At 47.9% G+C, this 17736-nt stretch overlaps 7 protein-coding genes across 7 annotated transcripts; 4 read left to right on the forward strand and 3 right to left on the reverse strand.

The window, feature by feature from the left end:
• The first annotated feature begins 325 nt into the window (after positions 1-325).
• Positions 326-1390, forward strand: M430DRAFT_218414 (hypothetical protein). The gene has a single exon (XM_024864579.1). It carries the CDS (start codon positions 750-752, stop codon positions 1029-1031), a length of 282 nt encoding a protein of 93 aa, XP_024722050.1. The 5' UTR covers positions 326-749; the 3' UTR covers positions 1032-1390.
• Positions 1391-3662: 2272 nt separating this feature from the next.
• On the reverse strand, positions 3663-7196 carry M430DRAFT_136599 (hypothetical protein). The gene is made up of 4 exons (XM_024862470.1): positions 6659-7196; positions 4740-6579; positions 4183-4629; positions 3663-4128 (listed from the first exon to the last, which is right to left on the reverse strand). Exons 1-4 carry the CDS (start codon positions 6869-6871, stop codon positions 3725-3727), a joined length of 2904 nt encoding a protein of 967 aa, XP_024722051.1. The 5' UTR covers positions 6872-7196; the 3' UTR covers positions 3663-3724.
• Positions 7197-7695: 499 nt separating this feature from the next.
• Positions 7696-8280, reverse strand: M430DRAFT_40706 (hypothetical protein). Its single transcript, XM_024867424.1, has 3 exons — positions 8217-8280; positions 7882-8166; positions 7696-7828 (listed from the first exon to the last, which is right to left on the reverse strand). The coding sequence occupies exons 1-3, from the start codon at positions 8226-8228 to the stop codon at positions 7724-7726; spliced, it is 402 nt and encodes a 133-aa protein (XP_024722052.1). The 5' UTR covers positions 8229-8280; the 3' UTR covers positions 7696-7723.
• A 192-nt stretch (positions 8281-8472) lies between these two features.
• Positions 8473-9621, forward strand: M430DRAFT_17468 (hypothetical protein; the record flags this gene model as incomplete). Its single annotated transcript, XM_024863679.1, has 3 exons — positions 8473-8524; positions 8581-8649; positions 8723-9621. 3 exons carry the CDS (start codon positions 8473-8475, stop codon positions 9619-9621), a joined length of 1020 nt encoding a protein of 339 aa, XP_024722053.1.
• A 1982-nt stretch (positions 9622-11603) lies between these two features.
• M430DRAFT_49092 (hypothetical protein) lies at positions 11604-14190 on the forward strand (the record flags this gene model as incomplete). Its single annotated transcript, XM_024868041.1, has 6 exons — positions 11604-11862; positions 11915-11977; positions 12029-12127; positions 12182-12356; positions 12413-12675; positions 12725-14190. 6 exons carry the CDS (start codon positions 11604-11606, stop codon positions 14188-14190), a joined length of 2325 nt encoding a protein of 774 aa, XP_024722054.1.
• Positions 14191-14621: 431 nt separating this feature from the next.
• Positions 14622-15305, reverse strand: M430DRAFT_85476 (hypothetical protein; the record flags this gene model as incomplete). Its single annotated transcript, XM_024869633.1, has 1 exon — positions 14622-15305. A coding segment is annotated over one exon (684 nt), but the record flags the coding sequence as incomplete, so codon positions are not given.
• A 608-nt stretch (positions 15306-15913) lies between these two features.
• On the forward strand, positions 15914-16308 carry M430DRAFT_99294 (hypothetical protein; the record flags this gene model as incomplete). Its single annotated transcript, XM_024870173.1, has 3 exons — positions 15914-15973; positions 16127-16231; positions 16285-16308. 3 exons carry the CDS (start codon positions 15914-15916, stop codon positions 16306-16308), a joined length of 189 nt encoding a protein of 62 aa, XP_024722056.1.
• Positions 16309-17736: the final 1428 nt, after the last annotated feature.

Here is a 17736-nt window from a genome sequence, read left to right on the forward strand (position 1 = left end):
GCCGCGTGAGCCGTCTGGATCGGGAAAAGAGCAGCCATCTCGGGGCGTGCTCGGGGCGTGCCGCGAACTTCCAGTTATTCGGGAGCGGTCAGAGGATTGATGTATCAGCCTCCGTATTTGAAATTGCCCGACTACTCGGAGGTAAAGATCCGCATGCATGAAAGAATGTTCGTCCTGAGCTCAGCCCTGAAATTGATGAGGCTGTAATAAGCTGTTCCTGGGTGGTCCCCGCCTTTCTAGCCTCTCGTTTATGGCCCCGGCAGCAACTCCCCGACGTCCGAGCGACAATCCTCGATTTAGCTTCCACGACCTCCCATATTGCTCCAAAACACCTTTAAAGATGTGAGGACTTTTAGGGGAGTTCCCAAGCGTGCTGTTTTCCCTGCTCCAAGCGCGTTTTGCTTCGAATTTTTGAATCTTTGAAAATTTTGCTTCTCTGTTTTTGTACCTGGTGCCTGTGCTTCTATTTGGGCTTCTCCATAGGTTCAGTGGAACCCTGTGGCTGCTGCATCACTGCCACCGTTTCAGTAGGGATCTGCCAGCTATCAGTGAGCTGGCCGTGACATCCCGTCTCTTGCATTTGAATTTGCATTCATTCTATGTGTTCATAACTCAACTTCGAGTCACTGTCCTAAAGGTACGGAATAGCCAGACCAGACAGACAGTCCCGTCAGGAGTGACGCCCGCAAGATGAACTCAAGGAAAACATCATAAATCAGCAAGGTGCGATTCCAACAATTGGCAAGATTATGTACCCTCTATTCACAGGGACGCTCTTCTCTCTCTTATTTATTCTGGCCATACAGAGCGCTGTACCTAGTACAGGGGTTGTTGATCACGTGATGAGACGAGACGGTTGTGCGGCGATGATCACGGGCCGTGACTTGCATCGAAGCAAGAAAAGATGTGAGCCGAGCAGAGATAGTGGAAGCAAATATTCAACGTCTCTTTTCTCCCTCTTATTTCCCGTGAAGAAACGTTTAGCGCATTCTGGTCGGACGCACTTGCCAGAACGAAAGCCTTCTGCATGAAATCTCCCTCAACGTTGCATTTGGGCGGCCCACCCAATGGCACCCATGCGCTAAAGGCAGCCAGACATTGCTGAAAGGATACTCCGTACAGGAAGATGCACGTCATTAGATGATAGCACACAGAGAAGATGTCTGGTATCGAAATCAAGAGCTGCGAGAAAACAATCGGTACAAGTGTGCACAAAATACAGTAGCAGCTATATTGCCAGAGAGATTTGGGAATTGTAAATCAGCACAATCTGGACAGCTCCTTGAGGGTCACAGACAGTGGGGTGTTCCCATTTAGCCTGATGTATCTTCTAACACGTGTTTCCGACTGGGAAACCAAGGCCGTGGAGGGACGGAGCAGAACGATTATGGGAGGCCAGTCTTATTATACTTGTGGATGAGACGGATAATGCATACTCGGATGTGAGACCGTTAGCCACTCATGAGTGTTTCCTCCCCTACCTGCTCCTTATTTCCCCTCGGTGCACACTGAAGATCTCGGAGTCCCTTGTTTCCAAGCACTTTGCTTCGGGTCGAATTTGCAAAAGATCCATCGCCGGGATCCTCGTGATCCTAGAGCTTTCCAGGTATTATGCCTGAGATACGGAAAGAGTGCAAGGGTACTGAAGAAAGACCTGAGGGTTGCTGCATCCTGGACGAGAAGCTGAGGATTTAGGTTAGGTCCATTGGGTTTCGTGCAGTGCCATTCGATTGCCAATGAGAATGCTGGAACAGCGAACCACCAAGCATATTGTTTGGATGATGTTGGTCATCAATGGTCACAGGTCCATTTGGGTTACTCTGTGAGTAGTACAGATATCAGAGCCAGCTACAGCACCCCTCTAACGCTATCGAATGCAATGCACTATTTTGTTAGTCGCCTAACTGTAGCCCTCTTGAAGCTTCTCCTCAAGGCTGGAGAATTACTTCTCCCCTCTACTCGAGCCCTATTTTTCATATTATGTTTTAGGTCGAGGGTCTCTACTCGACATCCATTCTGTCTGGCGGTCTTTCTATACAGCCGTACCACCAGATTGGTTTATCCCTTACCAATGACTTCCTTCCGATTAGAATGGAGCACGATGTCCTTCCCTTTCTCCAAGATTGGCAGCAAATACTTACCGGATGCCATCAGGATGGTCATTAACCTCATTACTCCATCGAGTTTATCTAGAGGGCAATATAGTCGCTTTCGAGTACCAGTGCCGTATGTAACTCGCACCTCTGAAAACTGAGGGTTCAGATAGCTATGGACGATGAGATTCAGCTCGCGGCAGATTCTAGGTGCTAGCAATGGTTTATGTTAGTCTTTGTCCAATACTGCGTCTCATTTACACCTCAGCTAACTTGTGCTTCTCTGTCCAGGCGGTTGATCTCTTCGAGGAGAGGAGAAACTTCCTGGGATGATTTCCATCGAACAATCATCGATCGGCCGCCCCCTCATCTGCTCCAGCCCTCATCGCTTTTTTTCTTTGGTAATCGAAGAGCTGCGGAGCTGGATGAAATTGAGAATGATGATCCTGAAGCCTCCAGTCATGGTGGACAGGCATCCCTCGTTTGCAACATCCTCCGCGCCTTCAGTCTGGTTAGAAACCGATGCCTTTGAAAGTAGTCTGAACCTGTGGGCTTGGCAGCTTGCATCAACTACAAAGAGGCGCATTATCTCTTTGCCCAACCTCGGAAGCTCCACTATCATCAACCCATTCCCCGAATCTCTTCCGAGGGACACGATCTTTCCAAGAGCCCAACCAGTCGGTGTCGAACCAATCATCCCAGGTGCGCAATGCGTAAAACCGCTTCCCCGCCTCTCTATCAACTCATATTCTTGATATTCTCTACAAGCTTGACAGTCATTTCAGTCTTCTAAAGTGGTGACCGCAAGTGCCTAATAGCTTCTTTCGAGTTGCATTCTTCAAGTTCTACATAAATTCAAACCATCCTTCTCGCAGTTAGGAATATCCACACCTTCCAATTCCAAGATAGAGTAGAAGTCAACTCTACAAAAAATAAGTGCCCCCTACAAATAAACACACAAGCTTCCTTCCCTCCATTCATCCAAGGCCCGTTCACAATTAACACAACTTTTCCAGCTGTCAAATTCTTACACACAAGACCTATTCCTAACACAGGCTTCTTGATTTAAATAGAGAAGTATTGGAAAAAAGACCACAGTACCTTCCACAGCCCTTTCTCTACCTACCTCGTCCTAGCCGAACCCCCTGAGCCACTCGCCAAAGCATAAGGTAGGTAGGCGAGCGCTCTGTGCAACCATCCGGGAATCCTGGATCAGGCTACACCTAAATAAATAGCTTGGCGGCTAGAGAATTACAATCCAAGAAAGCTGAATGGAAGGTTACATGAATGAATTTTGACCTAGATTTGCTGTTTAATTGGCAGATGATGTATTCCCCGGGTCTCCCTCCCCCCTGGCTGCTGAAAATCTTCATTGCCGATTGGGAGCACGTGGGAATCAGTAAGTGATTGTATGGCCCAGGTTGGGAGGGAGTTGCTGGTTCTACTCCCTGTCCATTGTTTGCAAGCCCAAGCACCTGGGATGTGGTACCTCGCCACCAATAGACAAGGTTCTGTATTACCACATGTAAAATCTCATTGAGCTTGTGGGCGGATTGATCGTGGAACTTGGGTATCATATATATTCGCAATCCAATCTAATCCTATTATGCTGTTTCCCAGTTTTGAAATCCTCATGCAAACCGCAACACAACCCTCCACCCCAGCGCGCCGGCCTCCCTGACGGCGCAGGCGAGGCAACCTCTACCTTTCCGACTAATAAGCGCATTCCAGCCCCTCTCAGCGCACAGGGCTCTGGCCAGGACCTCCATGTCACTCCCGAACCTATGCTTGGGCGGATGCGGCGTCTGGGGCGATGGGCAAGGGCGCACAGGGAACGCAGTCATGGAGTAGTCCGTGCAGTCGATGACGAGCACCTTGGGAATGGTGCTGTTCGTAGTGTGGGTCGTGGAGTGGGCTGCGTCAAATCCGGGTATGGATGGAGAAAGAAGGGATTCGAAGGGAAGGTATGCTGGCAAGGAAAGAAGATTGTAGAGAGTGAGTTTGGTATATGTAAAGGCTTTGTGGAGTGGGTGGCCTGTTATGCATGATTAGTTTACGTCAGCGGCTTCTACAAGAGGTTTCAATGTACCTGTGGAATTCCAAAATCCAGGTCTGTCTGGGACCCGGAATGCCGAGCTTGTTGGCGATTTTAGTAGCTCAGTGTACTGCATGGCAACGCAGGGGTGAGCCGTCACAAAGCGGGTGTCGTATTTGAGAGAAAGGTTTATCTCATCCGTGCCTTCTCCATCAGCATCGACGGAAAACCTCATCTCCGCAGAGTATGTTGGAATCGCTGGCGCCTCGCTGAATTCGCTCGAAGCTGTTGATGGATCTTTCATCGCTGTCGTACGAACGGAATCTGTGGCGACGAGGTCAAGGGATTCCAGTTTTATGGAAAGAGCTCGCTGAATGGATTCATCTGACGGAAAGGTGAAATCACCTGGCAAAACCGATGAAGTGTCGGCGCCGCCGATCACATGGCCATCAGTCTCAATAGATGTCTTCTGCCATATCCGAGGTTTTCTTTTGTCATTATCTGTTGGTTCCGTGACATAGCATTAGCAAGTATACAGTAAAAGTCCGTCTGAATCTGACTGGGAAGGGGGTATTTGCGCCAATCCGCAACGATAAAGAGGACTGAATTACCATTATGTGAGAGGGGCTCCACACTAATGTCTAGCCAACCTTCCCCGGCCCCTTCTGGTACTATATCTGAAGATATCCATCCCACACATTCAGAGGCCCCTTTTCCGGCAGCCAAAACCCTCCCGACTATACAAGCAGTGCTCCAGAAGCTTCGACCACCATAGGAAAATCCCCCATAGAAATTTGCCTCCTGCCCTAATGTCGAGACAGCAGCATCATCGTTCTCTAATAAGGTAGAGATCATAAAATGGCTGAGGCCTTCACCGGGCAGAATGAGGCCACTAATGTAGGAATTCGAGAGCCATCCGGAAGGATGAAATACTGCAGAAATGTTCTGTGATTTGGGCAATTCAGTTCGCATATCAGGTCTTGGGGTCGGAAAGTAGGAATCAGAGCGTCTGGCCAATGCTGACAGAGGTGTACCTGCAGCTAGATTGCTTTGTAAACCCTCAGATATGGCAATGCTATTGTCCGTGATTTTTGCCGCAAGAGCTTCGGCGTTGGGCCAACTCAGCTTGCGAGCAAAGTGAAGTAGTCCAGAAAGCTGTCGTCTTTGATGCCTGCCCTGAAACTGAATATCGTGAATAATATCATCATCTGCTTCATCTGACAGATCTGCGGTCCCAGTTAGCGTCGCTAGCCAGCCTGCAGGCGCTTTCTTGGCCGACTCAGTCACTGCACTCCTTATCTCGATCTGTATGTTCTCAAGCCAGCAACGGGCAAGGATGAGGGACCATCTGACGCTCATAGTAGCCTTCTTGTTAAAACGCTTAATATCCGACGGCTGTGCATCCTCAAGACCACGGTCTATATTTATTGATATTGCATCGAGCCGCAAAAGTAACTCACAAGACAAGAGAATTTGAAGCAAGAGCCAATACCTCTCTATGCCCGCTTCGTGCGCAATCTCTTTGTTAACCATAATATCGTCGTCTGTGTCATTTTCGACTGGTGAACCCCAAAGAATCTGGCCAAGCCTTATCCGCCACTCGGGGAGGCTGAAGTCAACCCAGACGGGAGCAGCCAGTGCTTGAACGAGAGCCTCGATCTGGACTTGAAGACTGTATGGATCATGGGAGTCAGTGACTCTTGAGGGAGGAAACAGAACCTGGGTGAAAAGCTCTGTATATAGGTCCACGGTTGGCCGCTGACGTTTCAAGTAATCATCATCGTGGTAGGCCACGCTTGCACTGGCGAGACGCTCTAGAAGGATAGATTCAGCCAGAGGCCTCACACCATCCTTCCCATTGAGGAAAATTTCTCGGCGCTCCGAAAGAGACTCCGGATATCCATCTGGGAGAGGCTCTGGCTCTTGAAGAGCATCTGCCACTCCAAGCTCTAAAGCCGCAGTAAAACCAAGTGTCCCTCGTTCCATCCCCTGCATGCTGAGCATGTTGGGCCTTTCCCGGCAGCTTGGTAAGTAATGAGCCTTTTGCTTTTCATGATGCTCAGTGACTGCTGTAGAATTGCTCTGAATATCTCGAGTGATATGCGGCAACGCTGTTATAGAGCTCCATGCCTCGTTCTGGATCTTTATATGGTCACAGAGGTCCCGTATCTCCACCTCCAAATCCCAAGGAAAAGCGACGAAAGGATGCGGTGCACCTGTATGATGCCCCTCAGAGCGCGCAAAGAACTGAGGTGCCCCAGAGAAGAGTTTTTGTAGTTCTGGCAGCGCGAGTGGCGAGATGATTCTCTGAGGATTCTTGGTTGGTCTCGGCGACTCTGACTCAATGGTGCTGGGTAGAGGTGGAAGAGGCAGAGGTTTATTTGGATTGGACATGATACTCGCAGGCGTGAGAGATTTTCGGGAGTGCGTTTGAGAATTTCGTGGTGACTTCTAATGAGAAGTCAGCGATGAGACTATAGAAACATTTCGAGTAGACAAATTCTTCTGCGACAAGAGGAGCTGCTCATACCAAAAACTCAAGTGTCCCCCGTTTTGCCTTTGAGTTACTGCTGGGTCTCTTGAGTAGGTTGCGAAAGAAGTGGCGTTTGGATTTCCTCTGCTGCTCCTTCTCTTGCTCTGTGGTGTCATTGACCATGTTGATACGAATGTCATTACGATCCTGGTTGTCAATTTGCCCCCTTCCCGCCCTTGGATGCTTCAAAAAAGAGGGAAAGGAAGGCATCTTGCAGAGCAAGCTTTACACCACTGCAAAGAAAGTAGAAACACTAGAGGTCCTCCGACCCAGATGGATTGGATATACGCAAAACGAAAAGGAAGACGCAACCAAATCGAGACACGAGCGAGACTTTACTTGCTCCAAGCCCTCATGGCTCGGACTTGGAATATGATCGATTATAAGCAGTCTGTGACCCTGTCCAGGTGAAGGGAGAGGCAGAAGCAGGTATCTTGGAAGATAATAATGGTATTGGTCGCGGCAGAAATAAATATCAGATGTACGATGATCGGCGCGGAGGCGTGCTGACGTTTGAGATAAGGGCGGAACAGCCTATCCTTAGGGTGCCTGAAAGAAAAGACAGCTCAACCTTTCGTTTCAACGGCCAAACGTGTACATGTGTATTTAGAGGCCAGATTTCAGTGCCGGGTAGTATCAACATGTTTGAAAGGTAAAGTAATATTCATATGCGTGGATACGTATCGGCCCCGGTTCAGCCTCGCCATAGGGAAAATCTGGCTAACCGACGCTAGATATCCTTGGCTTCATTCCTTCATTCATGCGTGGGGGAGATCAACCAGTAAGGATGAGAGTACACTTGAGACGGTTGAACATCACGGGCAAGTCAAATTTGTGGGAGCAGTCTGAAGTTTCGAACCTTGATCCATTTGTCTGAAAGTACTCCCCCAACTCCACCCGGGTATCATCGCTATGCAGTAAATACTCCGCAGAAAACAATCCCTTTTGAGTATCCAATTTCGAGCCCAGCGTGTCCCTTGGAGAAGCCTCGAAAACAGCGACCAGATCTTTATGCATGAAACATCCCTCAATGTGAAATTCTGAAAAGGTACCATACATCCCTTACACGCCAGAAATCTCGTGCACAACAACAAGTATGTATTTCGGATCCGGTGCGATTACAAGTTCATGCTTCCTCGTCCGCAGTCGAAGTAGTTTGATCTCGTCCTATCACCTCTTGTCAGCCCACCTCCGATCTACTTGATCTGAACTTATCATACTTCTGAATCTATATCAGCAATCAATGCTTCCGTACTCTTCACGTATTTCCACACCATCGCTGCTAGCTCTTCGAGATCTGATGAACCGGTCGCTAATTGCCCTAACCCATTCTCCGTCGCAGGTCGTGCAGAATTGGCAGACTGAGAGCTCTTCGAATGGGATATAGAATAGTGGCCTGATGTTTGTATCACGGATCCCAGCGAGGAATCTATTACCACCGTGGCGACCACGCCGGCCTTGCTGGAGAGCCGTGCCATGGTGGTAGACCATGAGCTCTGGGGGCTCTTCATGAGATTAGCATTGTTCATACTGAGCAGTTCCTTTTGTATCTTACCGATTGGTCCATGATTGGGAGTTGGAGGAGGATCTGTCTGCGTACCAGTCGAGGCCGTATGTCCAAGGCCCACGATTACCTTGAGACCGGAGAAACCTAAAAGCCCCACAAGCGTTAGGATCGGAGCGGATAAACACTAGGGCCGACTCCGGGACGTGAGTTTTCACCCCGCCGAAAACACACATGGGTTTTCTTCAGAAATCACACCTTGGATCAGTAATTCATCGACCACATACACGTGTGAAGGTGAATTACAATGGGTTCGAGTGTTAAGAAGAAGAAGGAGAAGAAGAAGGACTTCCAGGCAAGTAATCTCTCTTGCGAAGCTAGATGTGTTCTACTAACATCACTTGCCTGTAGAAAGCAAAATTGCGAGTTGGGAAGACTAAGGCTAAGGCCGACAACTTCACAGATACCAGCTTCAAGTCAAAATGTATGTTACGCTAACTTGTTTCTTCCATGTGGGGAACAATGTCATATCCCGCTTCAGAGACTTACAGAAGCAGCAATCGTTGTAAACACGCAATCTCTCTCAACTACAGCACCCGCCTTAGGATCACAACTTTACCATTACATATCTCTGGCTTCATCTTCACGCTCAGACACTCAGCGCCGAGATGCTCTCTCGTATCTTATCAACCAGTTTACCTCCCAACCAGTGAACACACCCTTCCCCGTCTCACCTATCATTCTTCTCGATAAGCTTATTCCTCTACTCCTGGATGGGTCTGCTTCTGTTCGGTCCCAGCTCCTCAAACTGCTGCGGCTTCTCCCAGCGTCAGAGATAAATGATCGTGCTGAGCCTGTACTGTTATACATCAGAGCTGGTCTGACCCACCTTGCAGCCGGAATCACTATTGATGCTCTAGCTGCGCTGGAATGGTTACTGGAAGTTGCGAGTGACGATGCGGTATCTTGTCCTGGTGGATGGTTCAAGACCGTGAAGTGCTTCTTGTTGATGCTGGGCTGGTCTGCTGGTGCTACATCCACTGGATGGACTACAAGCAACGCATCATTCGGCAAAACTGGGAAACCACTAGCACGACAGCTGCTTGTCTTCGCACAATTCTTGAAGACAGGACTTATCAACGATCAACCGGTCGTCCATTACAATGCTGGTAAAAACTTTCCGCTGTGGGATGTGGAAGCACATATGATCCCTTCGAGATCAAATGCCTATGCACGTCTGAATCTGTTTGGTTCACCTCGGGATGAAGAGGGTGAGATGTACATGGATGTAGACAGTCGACAACGTGTCTTCCATGCGAAGTTTCAGTCAGCTGTGGATGCTGGAATTGCGAAAGTGAAGAAAGAGGCCGGAGAGGCCGGCAGGGCGGCTGCTGTCTTGGCTAAGGTTGTACGTGATGGTATGGCTGGATACAGTGGCGTTAATGATACCCTCTAGATGGATTTCAGGTTGGAGTTGGCAGATGGTTTGATTTTTATGGGCGCCATCTTTTGCCTGTTGTTCTGGTTTACTTCATACACTTTACTGTTATTATAACGTGCTGGCGTTTTGGGGGTCGGTGGAACTTGGTAGCCCCAAGGGATTTCCTTCCGGACCGTTATCTCCTTGCAATGGAGGTCTGTACTGAGGTGGTTTCTAGACTGTTGGCTTCACTCTGTTATATACATTAAATCATATCCTGGTGTCGACGATAATTGTCACAACGGGTTGACTCCACGCTCCAATGCAAACGGTCTCGTCAGTGACCTTTCGAGCCTATCCTATGATTCTACTATTTTCTTTTTTCTGCTGAATTGTATCGTACTGATCTATGTATTGTCATTGAGCTCCTGATGCTCCTCTCCTTAACAGCAGAGCTCTCTAGCTGAGTAGCCTGCTATACCCTATCAAAGGTGCTTGATGCTACCTATGGCGATCTACTGCAGTTTGCATATCATACGTATACCAAACCAGTAATCATACTCTCCTATATCTTCTTGATGTTTATTATTCGGCTGATGACGTTCATACGATGTCTCCTGACAAGTGGCGGCCGCATGTTCAAACTCCAGAGGTTTCCTTCCGTATCATCTCCAGGTTTTATTCTACACATGGAACAATACCAAAAGGCTCTTCAAACTTTTTATATCCCCGACCAGCTATTAGTGTCGGATCGGACAGCTCTTTTCCATTCCGGAAATATTGAGTAACCCCTCTTGTTCTTCATCCTCTACGAAACTATTATATTCTATCAACTTTTTCAGATTGCGCTTCTGCGCAAACCTTCTGAAACCGTTTTCCATTCGCAATACATTGTGGAACGAGATGCGCAATTAGAGACATCGAGGAGGAACATCCGATATTTGTGAAACCGGCACTGGAAGAGAATAGATGCCTAGGACTGGACAACCAGACCTAATATTCATCATGTAGATATCATAGGGCTCTCGAATACCAACTTTTAAAAACAATTCTCAGAACATGGCTTCTATTGCCTTCAACCCGCTGACTTGCGGCGCGACCCCTTTGTAGCGACTTACTGATTCGAGTTAGTGCAAGGCCCCTCACCAACCCCACGATAGCACCTCACTCACAGCAACCATCATCCACGCCATCACCACTGACGCTCCATCGGCAAGGCATCAAAAGCTGCATGCTGAGACCCTCCTGGGTCTATAACGCATCGCGTTGAACACTTTACAGTACGTATTGTCCCCTTTTGATGCCGGATTCGCCCGTTTCATGGTATTTGCCACGTGCGCAAAGTTGCGACACGGAGGTATCATATAATTCCATCAGCATTGCGCTGCGATGACTATTACCTTTGGTGGGCTTTTTCATATATATACTGCAAGAAGAATTCCATTACTACTTGAATATGTCGACTTTCCGGGTGGTTTGATTGTCAGGTTTTGGTTCTGCTCCCTATTCTTTCCTTGCGAAGGAGCCCTCGCTATATATTCAACTCGATGCGCAACATCAGGACACGTCGGATATTCTTATTTCTGTATAATACCGCCATATATCTTTCTTTTGCTTTGCAGTACTTTCTTATATGTAACTTTGGTCACGTTATTTGTCTCTGCGCCCCTTGGAGGTGTCCGTTGAGCCCCTGTGACATCGGCCGGCTGCGGCTTTCTTCACACATCGTTTGATTGCTTCCTATTTTACTAAATTGTACTTCTTTCTGTATTGGTACTCCTCCGCTGCAGTTTTCTAGGGCAAAAGTCCGTTTTTCTGTGGAACAAGATTTCATTGGTCTTCTCTGCCACACCTTGTTGTCCATTAGCACTACTTTCCTTGTCCTTCCTGCAGGGCTTCAATCTCATTGTTTTCTTATAGACTGGCAATATAACGATATGTCAAGGCCCAAATTGCTAACAAATTTGATTAGGGGAGACAAAAATCCAATACTAGAGTTGATGGACCGAATCGCAGATATGGAAGCGTCTCCTCAGGCAGACACTGCCCCGAAGGAAAACCCCGACAAGAACCCAATGTTAACTAATGCACCCGCAACCGGATCTGAAACTGTTGTTGGAGTTAAGAAAGAGGATACGGAAAATGGCAGAGTCGATCCAACCTTAGCCATATTTGACGATGTCGACAACAACAGTGAGGAGGAGGGGCCCGAATTTGTCGATGTCGATCACGTGGGTTTCGTTGATCACAATGGTGTTAATTGCTGGGTTTGCCCAGGTTTGTACACTAGCAAGCTTTCCAAGTTCGCTATCGTTGACGCAACTCAAAGGCTTTAGAATACCCCAGATTCCGGAGGTATCAGTGGTGAAGCGGCCTCTCAAGGATCTATGTGGTATTTCTCCTTGGACATACTCAACCGGTCAAATAGCTAAAATTTTGACAGATGCCATTAAAACAAATGATATTGTATTGGATCCTAATTACCAGAGGGATGTAGTCTGGGACGACATGCGTGCCGAGGGGCTGATAGTCTCACTGTTAAGTTAGCCCCCTGTTTTGTTTCTTATCTGCATAAGATCGCTGAACATTTCCGCAGTGGGCTATCTTCCTCCACCAATCATATTCAATGTAAAATTACAGATCACTGAGACACCCAACGGCAAACTGAGGAAGCATATACGTACTTGCGTCGACGGCAAGCAACGGTTGACATCTATCCTAAGATTCATGAGAGGCGAAATTGGTTTCCTAGACTCAAAACACAAGAAGTGGTATGTGGAATGGTTCCCCTTCTTATTATTGACCTGTGCCTAACCGAACCGTACAGGTATTACGAGCAGCCAACTGCAAATGGCAAGAAGGTGACTGGTGCTGATAGCATCTTACCAACGGAAGTGAAGAATTTCTTCCTATCAAGATTTTTCATTTGCTACGAGTACAATGAACTATCGCAGAGTACGGAAGAAGAAATGTTTCAACTTGTGCAGAGAGGGATCGCTCTTACGCCTGCTGAAAAGATGCGTGCGATGTCGACCGAGTGGGCAGAATTTACCAGGCAATATGAAGAAGACTACTCGATGATTATAAACCGTCAGTATTTTGAACTGTTCTTATTACATTTTACTGACTCTAAGGATAGTTTCAAAGCAAGGGCGCGCTTCAGGCTTTCGGCTCACTTTGACAATTTTCGCGATGGTCCAGGAGGTTATGTCGAACAGAAGAAAGAATAACTCAGTTCCGACGCTACAAGCTAGCCCGCAAGCCCTCACACGAATGCTTGAAGAAAAAGAACCAATCAACCCCGTACTCAAGCTGAGGTTGAAGGCTGTTTTTGACCGCTACGAAAAGCTCGTCAAGCTCTCCTCCTCAAAAGTCACTGCGAAAAAGTATAAAGTCAACGTCGACTCGGTCTTTGATACTGCTCCTGACTTCCTACGTGGAGAAGGCTTCGATCACGTTCGCACTTTCTCGCCGTTAGAGTTGATTTCCACCGGAATTCTCATTTGCTACCATATGGAAAAGCGAACTGATGCCCAGTTGCTTAACGATGTGAAGGAGATGCGACGCCACCTGCGGATCAAACACAAAGACTTGAGAGTCAACGCTCAGTGCTGGGCTACCGTTTGGGAATTCATTACGAAAGTCGGATCTTCTGACAGCGTCACTCCTGAGATTGCCGAAAATAGCAATTCTAATATTGTCAACGGTAATGATGCCTCGGATGCTTGTGTGTCTTCATCCGAGACATCCAGCAACTCTGAAGAAAGTGCCGGATCAGTTGTCACTGCAGAAACTCTCAGCTCTCGGACTTCTCCATCTATATCCACATCGAGGAACGCCGATCTTAGTCAAGGAAACCGAGTCTCTCGGTCCGTTCCTCAAGCAAAGCTTGTTAATAGTGCCAAAAGAAGGAGAGGGAGGTTCAGGTCTGGCGCTTCTACAAAACACGCGGTTTCAAAGACCACTGCCTTTATAGAGACTGCTAGACGTCCTAAAGAACATGGAATTTCTGCTTTGGGACAAGCAAGCGCCGGTTCTGATGCCAGTGGAGAGACTAATTCTCCTGATCGAGCCAATTCCACCAACTGTAATGGCTCTTGTGGTGGCTTCAAGTCAATATGCCAGAATCAGCATGCCATCGATTTAAGCAGCAAAGATTATAGATCTGCAACTTCGTCGAGGCGATCTGCCCGTTCTGGTCTTGCGATGCCTACTGCACATACTGTTGGCACATCGACAAGAGTGACCAGAGGCCGGCCGGAGTTAGCTACAGTGAAGGATGGTACCGGTACTGTAGTTAAGGTAATCTCGCCAGCCAAGTCATCCGCAGCAACGAATGGCATTGGGACCGAAATTGATGAGGGCTCTTCATCCACGAGTTCCACCGATGTTGAAAACAGCATGAATATCAGCGAAGAGGATCATACCGTTATTGATGATGATGACTCGGATGGGTCCCTATCTTCGGTACCGTCGAGCGCTATCAGCAGTCCTGAACCTAGTCCTAAACCTCATGAGCTAGGTGTACACATGGGCAAACGACCTTTGGGCGATGGCGGCAATACCTTATTGGATATAAGAGGGAAGAAGAAGCTGAAACATTGATCGTTGTCAACATGAGGTAAATTACTAGTCATTGAAGGTGTTGCAGGGGTTTAGATGGATGGATATGTATTGCAGCTGGCGTTGGTTAGAAGGAGTAGTTTATTATACCAATAGCGCATATCTGTATATTAGGTTCTGAAGAAATAAATGCTTTGAAGACAGTCTGTTTGCATATTCTACAGAGCTGAGAATTTGTCCGTTGCTATTACAATATCAGATGTCACTAATCAAAACTGCTCAGGCAATGTTCATAGCTTGATTAACTCTCTTCCGGCAATTCAATTAGCAGAAGCAGACTGGTGGAGGAAGAGGCTTCTACAACCAGCACTCTGAAAAGATTTAGGATCGCTAACAATATTCCTGAAATTGATATCATGTATTATTTAGATTCTTACCTTATGGGTCTACAACTCCCATGGGCCCAAACCAAGGCCATCAACGGCCCATTCCTTCCAGCCCTTCTTCTCGCCCGGTAGCCTAACCTCCTCCCACTCGCTCCTCGTCACGTTCATCCATTCCTCCACCGGAATCCACCCAATATATGCTCTGTCCCCAAATCCCCCAACCCAGTATACATCCTGCACAACCAACCTCACCCAGTGGCTCTCATGGATATTGTTCCCCGGCAACCAGAATCTCGCATCGGGATGGGGTTTCAAAAAGCACTTCCGCAGCTCCTTCGCCGAGACCTCTGCTTCCGGTATCTTCTCCAGGTAGCCCAGGAGTGCGAAACGCGGCAGGTTCGCGGCGGAATAGCCTACATCCCTATTGTCCTTCTTGGAAGAGAGCAGAGAGGATTTGATGCGCGAGCTAGGCGGGTGTGGAGGGGTCCATTGCACTGAGAGGGAGATGTTGGAGCCCGCAGCAGCGTTTCTCATGTATGTGGACAGGGAGATGCCAAGAAGGGTCGGGTTTCCACTGTCTTCGCAGTCGGCTATGTATTCCGTGAGGCCGATGGGGATGCCACTGACGCCGCATCGTTCGAGCTCGTCAGCGTCGGAGGCGGGAGAATGGGAAGAGGGGAAGGTGGTCGATATCGTGGCCAGGGGAGTGAGGTTTAGGATTCGTCGGCCCAGGACGGCAGATTCGTAGGAGGTAGGGATTTTGAAGCTGGATTCGGTGGGGTTCGAGAACAGGTGTTGTGAAGAGAGAGAAGGTATCCAGCTGCTGGCCGCGAGGGGCAGGAGGGAGAGAAGAGCTGGAATAAGCATTTTAATACTGAACTGAGGAGATGATCAGCTACGTGAGAACTGATCTCGGCTTCAAACAGAGGACGAAGGGTTCAGGATGGCTACAAAGAGCACGTTCACATGAGGAGTGGCGTGCTTCTTTATCTGCACGTGAGACTGTGATGAGCCTTATCATAGGACGCTAAGCTGCTTCTAGGTAGTCCATGGAGCCTGAAGACAGTTACCTGCATCACGTGCACTTCACGGTTGAAATCGAGCCCTAGAAGACACTAGTGCAAAAACGTAAGCGAATCCCACGGCGTGAATCATTTTGATCTCTTGAATCCGACGGCGACAAGATCTATCCATCTACAAAGCCAACGCCAAGCAACTTGTGAGTTCCTTCCATCGCATCAAAGCAAAAGTCGCGTCGCAGAATTTCTATACATCTGTCGCGAACGAAACAGAACGAAATACAAGGGAGCAGGAACTGACCTCGTTCGCCACTCCAGATCGGAAAAGTCACCAAATACTACAACCGATAAACCGCAATCATGGGAAAGGTTCACGGATCTCTCGCTCGTGCCGGAAAGGTCAAGTCTCAGACACCAAAGGTACGATATTCCTCGATTATAGGGATGGAAATAGAGTGCGGGGAAGCTGCTCCAACTGGAACACATTCAGTCCGAGCATCAGCCGCGTGACACCGCTGAAGGATCCTGGATTACATTGTGGAAGAATGAACGCTGATGGGCTTTGTTCAACAGGTTGAGAAACAAGAGAAGAAGAAGACCCCCAAGGGCCGCGCGAAGAAGAGAATCACATACACCCGCAGATTCGTGAACGTCACTCTGACCGGTGGCAAGAGGAAGGTGAGCTTACAAACCCATCGAACAACATAGGAGCAGTATCTTACGAGTTATAGATGAACCCCAACCCAACCTCGTAAGCCAACAATCGACGGATGGGAGGAAGCTAGGATGCACGGGATAGAATTGATGAAGATTACCCTGGATCAGAGTTGGGATTGGTGTTCTCCAGAGTGGAGCAAATAAACTCCAGGATGGGGCCGCTCATCTTTGTGAGGAAGGGACGCATCTCACTGGCGCTTGTGTACATTTGATGAATGCTTTCTGCTTCTCAGTCAATGGAATCTTGATCTTCTCCCGGGACTGTTGTCCGTTCATGTGTGAATGAGAAGCACGGATACAATTACCATCATTCGAATATCTCGATGGACTCGAGGATCAACCGCAGATACGAGTGGCGCAAGGGCGATTTGGTTGGTATATTCCTTGTCAGGGGCTCATGATAATGTATGGAGATAGCTTCATCTTACTCGCAAGTGCGCGGCATTTCTTTGCTCATTAAATTCTTGGTTCTCCAGATAGAGGACGCTTTTCGATCTACATTCCACCTATCTTCCCTTTTTCCTCTCCTCCCATAAAGATCAATACATCCATCAAGATATAGCTTCTCCCATATATCTTGACATAATCATTGATACCCTCCCCCCTGCATCTCTATCCTTATCATCATACTATGTATCAGCACCAATACACAAGATCGCAAGTTGAGTATACATATAGTGTCCATCCCTCACTGGAGTTGTTAGCTGCAACAAGTCTACATCAAATCCAGAGTCCGGGTGCAGATGCACGTGATTGACAATCCCACGCGGATTGAAATCAATGTCGATTGTCGCTGGGCTTGTCGCTGCTGCGATGTGCAACAAAAGGAAGCGTCTGTAAGCACGTGATTGACAATCAGATTCGGTTTGAACTCGAGTTCAACGCCGCTGGGCTTGTCGCTGAGCCTGTTGCTGATGCGATGTGCAACAGAAGGTATCTACAAGCACGTGATTGACAACCTCAAGATTGTTGAAATCAGGTTCAATGCTGTTGGGCTTGTCATGAGTGCGATATGCGACAAAAGAGGTACATCTTAGATATCTACCTACCTATGTACATGTGATTATCAATCCTACTTACCTAGGTACCTACTCTTGCTGAGAACAACATTCAACATTCAAAAAGATCACTAGGACGACGACACCCTACCTCCTATTTACCTCCTCCCTTCACACCCTTAATATCGAAGTCTTAACGTTTTCCTACCTACTTTCATAACTTATCTACCTAGGTACGGACATGCTGCAAATCAATCGTTGATGTTATGGAATACCTTAGATACTGTGCCTAATCGGGATTTTTTTCGGTTGTGGAGAGTGGGTTTCTTATGCTGGGTGTATGGGAGAAGAGAGGTGTTGGCTGTGTCATAGATAGATAGGTAAAGTAGGTAGATAGGTATAGGTACTTCATGTAGTGTAGAAGGGAGGATGGAATGGAAGGGGAAAGCTAAGATACCCCCCCCCCCC

The sequence above is a fragment of the Amorphotheca resinae genome (genome assembly GCF_003019875.1).
Source record: "Amorphotheca resinae ATCC 22711 unplaced genomic scaffold M430scaffold_4, whole genome shotgun sequence".
NCBI lineage: Eukaryota > Fungi > Ascomycota > Leotiomycetes > Helotiales > Amorphothecaceae > Amorphotheca > Amorphotheca resinae.

Bases quoted from the DNA above. Each gene is read 5' to 3' on its own strand.
- M430DRAFT_40706 (XM_024867424.1), bottom strand. The intron at 7,829-7,881 runs GTATGATAAGTT...AAGAGGTGATAG, and splicing joins TTGCTGATATAGATTCAGAA to GACGAGATCAAACTACTTCG.
- M430DRAFT_218414 (XM_024864579.1), top strand. From the start codon at position 750: ATGTACCCTCTATTCACAGGGACGCTCTTCTCTCTCTTATTTATTCTG.
- M430DRAFT_136599 (XM_024862470.1), bottom strand. From the start codon at position 6,871: ATGCCTTCCTTTCCCTCTTTTTTGAAGCATCCAAGGGCGGGAAGGGGG. The intron at 6,580-6,658 runs GTATGAGCAGCT...ACTTCTCATTAG, and splicing joins GGGGGACACTTGAGTTTTTG to AAGTCACCACGAAATTCTCA. The intron at 4,630-4,739 runs GTAATTCAGTCC...CGGAACCAACAG, and splicing joins GGAGCCCCTCTCACATAATG to ATAATGACAAAAGAAAACCT.